The 11562-nt window shown below is 44.7% G+C and overlaps 1 protein-coding gene across 1 annotated transcript; it reads right to left on the bottom strand.

Annotated features, from left to right (window-relative positions):
• Nucleotides 1–1084: 1084 nt before the first annotated feature.
• Nucleotides 1085–1873, bottom strand: LOC126235498 (uncharacterized). The gene is made up of 2 exons (XM_049944218.1): nt 1720–1873; nt 1085–1536 (listed from the first exon to the last, which is right to left on the bottom strand). The coding sequence occupies exons 1-2, from the start codon at nt 1807–1809 to the stop codon at nt 1267–1269; spliced, it is 360 nt and encodes a 119-aa protein (XP_049800175.1). The 5' UTR covers nt 1810–1873; the 3' UTR covers nt 1085–1266.
• Between the last annotated feature and the right edge of the window lie 9689 nt (nt 1874–11562).

An 11562-nucleotide genomic window follows, 5' to 3' on the forward strand; every position in this document is an offset into this window, starting at 1 on the left:
TTCTTCCGCTTATATTCCACTTAGACTCTGAGTGCAGAGAAAGATATGTACCAACACTGGATTAACGAGAAGAAAGCTGTTATAATTTTTGGTTGAAGCGTGTTTAGTGGAAATTGCCGCCGGCCGAAGTGGCCGTGCGGTTAAAGGCGCTGCAGTCTGGAACCGCGAGACCGCTACGGTCGCAGGTTCGAATCCTGCCTCGGGCATGGATGTTTGTGATGTCCTTAGGTTAGTTAGGTTTAACTAGTTCTAAGTTCTAGGGGACTAATGACCTCAGTAGTTGAGTCCCATAGTGCTCAGAGCCATTTGAACCATTTTGGAAATTGCCGTGTTGACGTCAGTCTGTGAGTGCAAAAGCTGTACACAAAGCCAGATACGGAAAGTGAGATGTCACTTTACTGCAGGATATCTGCGGCCACTTTACTGGAAGATTCCGGATATTACCACCTTAGATGCACATGTGCTATTGTGAGTCATTATTGCCCTGTATTATTAAGTTTCGAAATATTTGTGTTGCAACCACACGATTGTAAACATCTGTGTTTACGTGGATAATGTCGTCGCTATCACAGTACCAGACCGCTGCTGAAACAACACTGTCTCATGTACTATCTGTCAGAGAAGTGACTTATCGAGACAATAGAAGAGCCACGAGGAAAATAATTGTCTGGGGATACGTAGTTGCACGTAACTGCATTTGCAAGCAGTTGAAACGGTTTCACAAAGCTACCACAGCTAAGTCAGTCTAAGTGGAGAACAAAAGTCTTTTACCATTCAGTTCCACTCGTGTTTAAGTGAATTCCTGATTGCTTTTGGATTTATTAATTATTCATTTTTCACGTATGCTAGATCTCAATAGTAAATTATTCTTGATGAATATTTCTTTTAAATCTTGGTGTGGTATATGCTCATTGGACAACAGTTTTTGAAAATATTTCTTAACTACACTATTATGAAGTTATGTCTCATTCTCTAAATATGTTTTCCTGACCAGAAAGGAGATTTACACAAGTTCTAAAGAGAATCACAAAAGTATCATTCAAGGTCAACGTAAATTGGACAAACGTTGTTGGGTATGGTAGTGAAATGAATATTTATTGTCAAAGATCTCATGTGAGTACATAATAATATAAGAAATCAGATCTACAAGTTTCATGTAAGTACGTCGTGTCGAGGATCTAGATTTCGCTGTTAGGTGCAGCGAACTACTTGTCGTTAGGACCAGTCTGTGGTCAGTCCGAAATTTTGACGTACAAAGGAACACTCTCACGTTTTCACAGCGACGGTGAAACCGGAGAATGAGGGGATGGCTTTGTCGTGCGAATGTGTGGAGAATGATGAGGTGGAGCAGGCTGCGTCCAGTCTCGCTGATGAGGGCGACGGGATCCAGCCAGAAGCTTCCAGTCTCGGGGACGAAGTCGAGGAGCTGGAAGCCCCCTCATTTGCCGCTGACGGCGTAGTCCTGTCTGCAGTAGCCTTGAACAGCGTCGGTGTAACGTGGAATCGTCTAGAAGTCAGCATCGTGGCAAGCGCTCCCTGCAAATTCAAAGATAATTTTTAGTGACGTTAAAGAAACACGCCACTTCCTAAGAAGCGACGAGAAAGAAAACTTCGGACTTAGATCATCAGTAGCTATATGCTCATGACATGACAACAGTTTCAATAAGTAACACTACATAAACGAAGAAGTCGAATTAGTAAAAATGTACATCAAATTACATTTTTGTTTGTCGACGAGTCGAGAAACTGCTTTCCGCGGATGACTGCCCTGTTAGAGGCAGACGCGATATTGTTTAGGCCACCACACATGGCGTTCGCGGTGAAGGGTTGTCGCTTCGTACGACTGAGATTCTATAGCCGCGAATCGGCAGGTGAACTGATTGTCCTGATTCTAACGCCGTCTTTTATACGCATTGTTTCACGCTCTCTTATTTTTATCGGTGTGGCACACACACTACTCCGGGCCAACGTTGCGTAAGAGAACTTTCCGCACTCTATCTTTAAGCGGTAATTGCTTTAATATCAGCGACACCTCTTAGCTGACTATCAGCTCCATGTTCTTGTCACGTTATCTGCTCCTACTATCTTTGATTTCAGATTGTGCTTTGAAATGACGTGTCACACGTGAAAGTCTTGGTCGATGGGATCACACAGTACTGTGCATTAGATTCACAATACATTAAGGCGCTGTTAGTTCGACAACTTTTGAGGTGAAAGTTACCGGTAGATTAAACTAAATACTGAACCGCAACTCAAAACCGGGACCTTTGCATTTCACGACAAATGTTCTACCGACAGACTTATCCAGTCAAAACTATCGCTTTTGTAGTTTCACTGCAGTCCGACCCGTTTTCCTCCTGAATAGCTCAACCCTGAGAGCATTTGCCCGTGAAATGCATAGCTCCTGGGTCTGAGTTCCGATTCGCTACGTAGTTTTAATTTGGGACACTCCATTGCAGGGTTAGGGTTAACTTTAGGGCCTTTCGAAGTGACTTTTAGTATCGACACTTTTTAACAGACCGCAGGCGGGATGTTTCACCGTTAGATGTTTCACCGTTACTTCTAAGCTATGTAGCTATCACAATGTTTTGAGCACATTCACGCGACACTGAATTGTTCGCAGGCGTCTTCGTGAGTAGCTTTCAAAACCAAAGGATATGTGTTAGTGATACAAAGAAAAAGGTTATAAAATTAGTGTTAAGTTCAAGCACTTTTCAGAGAGAACAACTGAAAACAGAATTCTAGAAACTGTAAATAAATAACTGAAGATGTGCGCATACAATAACTTTCTCTGCTACTATACTTGAATTACAGTGTGACACTATATTCTGGTTACGATAATAAGTATCGTGCCAGTCTGCTGTTAGCTAATCACTTTAGACGCTCTGCCCTGCATAATTTGAGGCTCATTCCTGTAAGATCGACGACCGGCTTAATTCACGCCCCCCGGTGTTCCTTTATGACCCTTTAGCGCAACCCAGAACGAATTTCTATGTCACTGAAGGAGAAGTGGTGTCCATCAGGCGTGCTCCTCTCCGTAACGACCAGAGTAAACTAGCAATAAGGCGGCTTACAAAATAAAAATAAATAAATAAATTATGAACAACCTCTTTCTGGACATTCGGCTTTTGACATGTGTAAAAAATCCACATGTTGGGGACTAGGAACGTAGCGTGTCTACAGATCTGTAGGCGTCTCTCAACAGCCTAGTTTGTTTAGAAAAGGCATTTCATTGCAAAGTTTAAAAGTTTAACAAGCTACATTAATACGAGGGTTGTCCAGAAAGTAAGTTCCGATCGGTCGCTAAGTGGAAACCACAGTGAAAATCAGAAACATTTTATTTGCAAGAGTTAGCAACACTTTCGAGATATTTCTCTACATAGTCGCCGCTCCGGCTTAGACATTTGTCGGAGCATTATACCAAATTTTCAACACCATCGTCATAGAAGGCAGCCTTTCCGATAATTCTCTACACAGGTCTATAGCGCATAGCCTGCGCCCAAGTGTTGTCTTCGTATCCGGCGTTTCATGTGGACAGAGATGATACTCAGGACGAGCCAGTTCTGGCTGTGTTGTGGGTGATCGAACACTTCCCATCGAAAAGGCTGCAGCAGCGTCTTCACTACCCCTGCAGAGTGCGGCTGAGAATTGCCATGAAGAAGGAAGTGCGTGGCAGTTGTGTTCGGTGGCCTACATTCATTAAGGCGAAGCCTCTCAGCAGGCCCTCCTACTTGGCGGAAAACATCGTTGCTCTAGGCATCTTTACTCACCCACAGTGCGCACACAACGAAAAGAGCGTCTTGATGCGATCGACGGTCATACTAGAGACACTACCCAACACACCTGTGCAAACCTTCAACGGGTTTCCATTGTGGTGTCCATTTCACAACCGATCGGAACTTACTTTCTGGACAACCCTCGTATGTTTCGCCACTGAGCTGTGTGATTGCATTGGTTCCACAGTGTCTCCTTTCAGTGATAACACTCTAACTCCAGATACGGATCATCGGCTAAGTCAGTTTTATCAGTTCGTAGATTGCCTCTGCTGTGTCTCTGGCACGCAGCTTTTTCTGTGAAAATTACGTGGTATTTATTTACTGCCATCAGTTTATTCCATGCTGCGCTCCCCATCCTCCGTACCTCTCCTCCCACCTGAGATTTCCAGTTATAAACGAGACTACCATCTCACTTTAGTGACACAAGTAAGGCGGGCCACTTACGGCAGCAGGCTGACCGGGCGATGTTCCCCTGCGTTCGCCAGACAATCCCCGCCTCTCTGTTGGTCAGTGCCCAGACGGTTACTGAAATCAGGGACACTATGACACGCGGCATATGTGACGTCAGCAGCCCTACACCATAACGCAGCCGTTCTGGAGAGAACGAACAATGGCTGTGCTGCCGGGCAGAACATGCGGTGAAACAGCTACTCATTGAGTCGTCAACCGCTGTAGTGTGTCTACCTCCGCGATCAGATCGCCGACACCGTGTTCTGATCCTGCCAGGAGCCTTGCCATGGCGCCCAGCCACATCCTGATGAGCCGAGCGGCAATCTGAAGCTCTCCTAGCCAGAGAACCACTGGGGTGGTCGGCAGAGTGACGCTGGTCCGGGGTTCGGTCCCTGAATGTCTTTGCTCGCCCTTTGACAGGGCGGGCGTGCAGGCTCTAGCTACCCACTGGAGAAGAGAAGTGCTATCACCTGATTTGCCAGAAATTTCACTCAGTCGCATTTCAGTCAAAATAAGCGAACACGTATCTAGGCTTCTCCGTTGTACACTCCTGGAAATGGAAAAAAGAACACATTGACACCGGTGTGTCAGACCCACCATACTTGCTCCGGACACTGCGAGAGGGCTGTACAAGCAATGATCACACGCACGGCACAGCGGACACACCAGGAACCGCGGTGTTGGCCGTCGAATGGCGCTAGCTGCGCAGCATTTGTGCACCGCCGCCGTCAGTGTCAGCCAGTTTGCCGTGGCATACGGAGCTCCATCGCAGTCTTTAACACTGGTAGCATGCCGCGACAGCGTGGACGTGAACCGTATGTGCAGTTGACGGACTTTGAGCGAGGGCATATAGTGGGCACGCGGGAGGCCGGGTGGACGTACCGCCGAATTGCTCAACACGTGGGGCGTGAGGTCTCCACAGTACATCGATGTTGTCGCCAGTGGTCGGCGGAAGGTGCACGTGCCCGTCGACCTGGGACCGGACCGCAGCGACGCACGGATGCACGCCAAGACCGTAGGATCCTACGCAGTGCCGTAGGGGACCGCACCGCCACTTCCCAGCAAATTAGGGACACTGTTACTCCTGGGGTATCGGCGAGGACCATTCGCAACCGTCTCCATGAAGCTGGGCTACGGTCCCGCACACCGTTAGGCCGTCTTCCGCTCACGCCCCAACATCGTGCAGCCCGCCTCCAGTGGTATCGCGACAGGCGTGAATGGAGGGACGAATGGAGACGTGTCGTCTTCAGCGATGAGAGTCGCTTCTGCCTTGGTGCCAATGATGGTCGTATGCGTGTTTGGCGCCGTGCAGGTGAGCGCCACAATCAGGACTGCATACGACCGAGGCACACAGGGCCAACACCCGGCATCATGGTGTGGGGAGCGATCTCCTACACTGGCCGTACACCACTGGTGATCGTCGAGGGGACACTGAATAGTCCACGGCACATCCAAACCGTCATCGAACCCATCGTTCTACCATTCCTAGACCGGCAAGGGAACTTGCTGTTCCAACAGGACAATGCACGTCCGCATGTATCCCGTGCCACCCAACGTGCTCTAGAAGGTGTAAGTCAACTACCCTGGCCAGCAAGATCTCCGGGTCTGTCCCCCATTGAGCATGTTTGGGACTGGATGAAGCGTCGTCTCACGCGGTCTGCACGTCCAGCACGAACGCTGGTCCAACTGAGGCGCCAGGTGGAAATGGCATGACAAGCCGTGCCACAGGACTACATCCAGCATCTCTACGATCGTCTCCATGGGAGAATAGCAGCCTGCATTGCTGCGAAAGGTGGATATACACTGTACTAGTGCCGACATTGTGCATGCTCTGTTGCCTGTGTCTATGTGCCTGTGGTTCTGTCAGTGTGATCATGTGATGTATCTGACCCCAGGAATGTGTCAATAAAGTTTCCCCTTCCTGGGACAATGAATTCACGGTGTTCTTATTTCAATTTCCAGGAGTGTATAATCGCTCGTTTCTGAGAAAACGATGCTCAAAGTTTTCTCTGCGCCATGCAGTGGAAATGCTATCGATGACAGTGCTGCTGCCGAAGCAGAGTTTCTAAACACAGCCTTCCGAAACTCCTTCGCCAAAGAAGACTAAGTAAATACTCCAGAATTCGAATCAAATAGATATCCTCGGAGTAGTGAATAACTTAAATCACTTAACAAAACCAGACTGTATACCAGATAGGTTCCTTTGAGAGTACGCCGATACAATGGCTCCATATTTAATAATCGTATACAACCGTTCGCTCTACGAAACATCCGTGCCCAAAGACTGGAAAGTTGCACAGGTCACACCAATATTCAATAGTTCATTAAATTACAGGCCCCTAATGCCGGCCGGAGTGGCAGTGGGTTCTAGGCGCTGCAGTCTGGAACCGAGCGACCGCTACGGTCGCAGATTCGAATCCTGCCTCGTGCATGGATGTGTGTGATGTCCTTAGCTTAGTTAGGTTTAAGTAGTTCTAAGTTCTAGGCGACTGATGACCTCAGAAGTTAAGTCGCATAGTGCTCAGAGCCATTTGAACCATTTTTGATCAGGCCCATATCATTAACGTTGCAGGATTTTGGAGCATATATTGTATTCGAACATTATGCATATCCTCGAAGAGAACGTTCTATCGACACACAGTCAACACGGATATGGAAAACATTTTTCTTATGAAACACAACTAGCTCTTTACTCACACGAAGTGTTGAGTGCCATTGCCAAGGGATTTCAAATTGATTCCGTATTTCTCGATTTCCAGAAGGTTTTTGACAATGTACCACACAAGCGGCTTTGAAGTGAAATTGCGCTCTGTAAAATTGTCTCAGTTATATGAATGAATTCGTGATTTCCTGTCAGAGAAGTCAGAGTTCGTAGTAACTGACGGAAAGTCATGTATGTCGAAAACATAATTGTTGAAACAATCTCTCTTAACAAGATCGATATAAATGCATTGTGTCTTGTCACAGGACATTTATACGGACTGTGTTAAGCCACGCTATTATATATTATTTCTAAATAGATCCTTATGTAGAATATTATTGACCTGTTTTAACACAGTCCATATAAACGCACTGTGCGCGATACGGACTATTATGACAACTAGGCTTATATATGTTCTACATACAAGGCACAGCGCATCTTTATGGACTGCGTTAAGACAGACTGTTATGACAATATATTTGGTTGGGCTATATTTGACAAAAATGTGTATTGGATTCATCGATGTACACTGCTTTTCTAGTGTGAAGATGATTGTAACAATCGATACCAGTAGAGAATGAGCATAGAACTGTACAGCTGTTGGCACAAATAGGCTTTTTTCAAACAGTACTCTGAAGACTACCATCAGACTTAGCACACGCTATTTACAAATAACTAAGATAATTAACACAGTATCTGCTATATTATGTTCAGTCATAGTAGTAAAATCATAGACTGTGTAGAGACAGCGACATTATTTAGATTTCGCTGTATTAGGTTCAGGACATCAAGTGCCACATATCAAATTGTACCAAAGTGCCATGTTGCAATATAGCCTTAATAAATGATATCTGTTAGTGCTAACTGTCTTGTCACATATCTGTTATAGTGCTGCTTTGTCTCACAAACGTATCTAGCCATCTTTAAGGAACTATACAGGGAAATACTTTTCAGCTACTTTGGATGTTTTGGTTGAATTAATAGCAGCATTCACTTACTACATTAACGACAGTGAGCACTTCCAGAATAATATGAAAACGGATTGCTTTAGCTCTGAGATCTCTGTCAGATTCTACGCAGAATTCGTAGTTGTGTATCTTCCATTTAACAGTAAATTTATCTAAGGAAAAACTATACCCAGTGATTAGAAGAAAGCGTTGGTCTCATACGTCTACAAGAAGGATGAGAGAAATAACCCACAAAAGTATTGTCGAATCTCATAAATGTCCTTCTAGAATCGTATGGCTTATTTTGAGCTAAACCATAACGAGGCTTCTTGAAGAGAAACACCTCCTCTTCAACCAGCATCGCTTCCCGTACTAAAGATCATGTCAAACGCATCTTAGGCGTATTCCGCGAAAACATAGCTGTATAGTTTGTAGCGGCAGTATTAAGTGGAGAATTCAGAAATTTACTTGTATCGTTTGTATATGACTAACGATAGGTTAGATTAATTTAAGCATGCACAGAGGCATTTAACTAGTCATTTTTCCCGCGCTTGATAACACTCTGGAATGCCGTGCAGTGCTACATACCGTGTGCCACCCATTTCACAGCAATTGTTACCAACGAGCACAGAATTCGAAGAGTCGACGTTATCTTATACTTAAAATGACAGAATGTTTATGCACATGTAGATTCCTCCCTAAGTTATTATATTTTTTGGTATACACGTTTATTATCGGTGACAGAGTAAGCATGTTCACAAAATAAAAATAATAAATCCATTTCATAATAGGACAAACTGAAATTCAAATATCAATTACAAGTCCTGTGGACTGAAGCCTCATTATCGTGAATAGTTCCTACTGAAGTGCTGTAACCGAGACTGAAACCTTTCCTGTGTAATTCGTGACATAATGACGCTACTGGTGCACACAGGATGTGCGACATCTTTTAATAGGTGAACCTATTCTGGCGATGTGATTAACTCTGATACACGTACGGGATCGACTGAGTCTTTATTCGTCGAAACACACCAGTAACGTGGAACATAAGTTTTTGATTTGCCTTGTGCTTTTAGGCATTTATTATCAGCAGTTTCTGCATTTTGTTAAATTTAAAAGTGATTGTAATGACCTGCGTATTTGTTTGCAGGTGTATCTTATAGAGGTGACTAAAAATACAGTAACACTGTAGGCAAGAGCGATAGTTAAGGTAGATGGTTTGCTACTGTACATTGTCGTCGGCGTTAATGTGTCGACAGTCAGATCACTTGAATAAGTGCAACTGGGAGATGACGAACTCCCACCCTGTGGAGGGCCTCACGAAGGCTCATATTTGTGCAGGGAAGTTGTCACTCTCGGTTACGAGGTTGTCAGACTACACTCGACGAGAAAGTAATAGCCATACGTTTCCTACAACACGTAAGGCTTCGGATTGAATATTATCATATAACCACTGTAATTATTTCATTCAGTTTGTTAACATGCCTACTTCATCACTACATAAAGCGGTGGCACACAAATACGGATACACTCCGAGAAATGCGTGCTTGTACATAAATGCTGGTGCTAGCCAAGCCTGCTGTTATCACTGTTGTATTTGATCACCAACGGCACCAGTGCGATGTCCTCAATACGTTGCATGGATCATTCGTGGTCAGAACAGTGTTGTGTACAGTTGTGAGTGCATTATGCCAGGGCTAATTTAATTCGAACGTGGACAAATTGCTGGTGCTCGTGTGTTGCCTGTTTTGGTAACCAAGGGAGCCAGAGTGATCGGTGTTACAAGACACGTCGTATTTATACAGCATACAGGGAAAGCGGATAAAACATCAGCCACTAAGTCGCAACACGGACGGAAGTGTTTGTTAAGGGATATGATCGACGGTTACTGAAGATGACTGTGACAAGAAACAGGACGATGACATCTGCAAAACCCACCACAGAGCTGAATGTTGCACTATCGAACCTGTCAGTACCGAAACAACGGAAAGGGGACTCCATAGGAAGTGAATTGCAGAGCGAGCTAGAATTCCAAACCCGCTCACTAGTGATGCAAATACTCTTAACAGGAAAAACTGGTGCAGAGGCTATAAAACCTGAACTGTGGAGAAATGGAAGAAAGCCACTTGGTCGGATGAGTCTTGTTGCACACTCTTTACGTCTAGACGCGAGTAAGTGTGGGGGTTCGAGTGATAATTTGGTTAGGCATGTGGTAGTATTCCTTGGGCCCCAAGGTCGAATTACTGGGAAAGATTATGTGAGAAATATTATGTGACCGTTTTGGCCGACCGGGTCCATCCTGTAGTATAATGTTTTCCCCCAATTGTGATTCTGTCTTCCAATAAAACAGGACCTCTCTTCACAAAGTTCGCTTCGCCCAAGACTGGTTTAATGAGCCTTTATAGTCTACTGCCGACATTTGGCAGGAAGAATGGTATAAGATTCCCTTGAAAACCACACAGGACCTATATTCTGAGACGAATGGAAGCGTTTTCAATGTTAACGGGTTTCCTGCTCCGTTTCAGGAATCGTAATGTGTGTTTTTCGTGTCTCCACATTATTGACCGTCCTTCCTACGTACACGCGAAAAATGCAATTACGTTTCTAGTGATAGTTGATAATAATGATAAATAGACGCTTCAGTTGCATGCCATTGCGGAAATCGTAGTTTTCAGCCCAAGTCCTTACGTCTTTAAGTTGGCTCTTTACTACACTTTGATACACCTTTGTCGTAAATCGGCAGGATCTACGTCGTTACGGAATATGGCTTGTACAGTAAGATGGAAATCTAGTTTGTAAATGGATGTGGAAAGTGAGAGGAGAAGTACAGAGTCTGGGGAGCACAAACATCCAGAATAGACAGAGTGCTGTAATACGGCTAGAAATAAATGACACGTAATTTGCACAGAAAAAGCTGCGCAGCAGATACACACATGAGACAATCTACGAACTGATAAAACTGCCCAGCAGATGAGCAGTATCTGGAGTGTTATCTCTGAAAGCAGACGTTGTGGAACCAAGCGAAACATCTTCAAGATGACAGAACGCAAAACGCTATCTAAGGCCGCACCAGCATATGACGACGTACAGCTTAGTGCTGCTACTAAACATCATTAGTAAGCGATTTGACGCAACCTCGACTGACGAATGCCGTGATTGGAACAATATCTCACAGATGGAGCACTCAGGAAAAACAAGGTAATCCGAGCCGTGACGAAAACCGCGCCAGATTACGACAGTTCGTATAAATGATACTGGTAACTCTTGTAATGCATTCGGTTTCTAATATTTGCAGATTTGAGGTATTCGAATGTCGTAACTGTTGAGCGGTCGCCCACATCAAATAGCGCTTCACTTAGCAAAAGCAATGTTACCTACGCTATGATTGTCTATAAAGCTGAACAACACCAATCAAGCGATGTAAGTATCTTGCTTTCTGCTTAACATTGTTGTGGTTCCACGCCCGCTCTTTGCGAAAAAAATTAGTGCGACTATGTTCCTTTATTCTTAATACACATGCGTTTTCCCAGTTCCATCTTATTTTGACAATCTTTTACCCTTTTCCTTGAGGAAACAGCATCATAGTCTTCCCTTCGAGATCCAGCCAATTACAGAAATCGAGCCTTTTCAGCAAAGTATCAACAAGGTAGGAGTGGAGCAGGAGGGTAACCAATTACGAATATTTCGG

This window comes from Schistocerca nitens, chromosome 1 (assembly GCF_023898315.1).
Source record: "Schistocerca nitens isolate TAMUIC-IGC-003100 chromosome 1, iqSchNite1.1, whole genome shotgun sequence".
NCBI lineage: Eukaryota > Metazoa > Arthropoda > Insecta > Orthoptera > Acrididae > Schistocerca > Schistocerca nitens.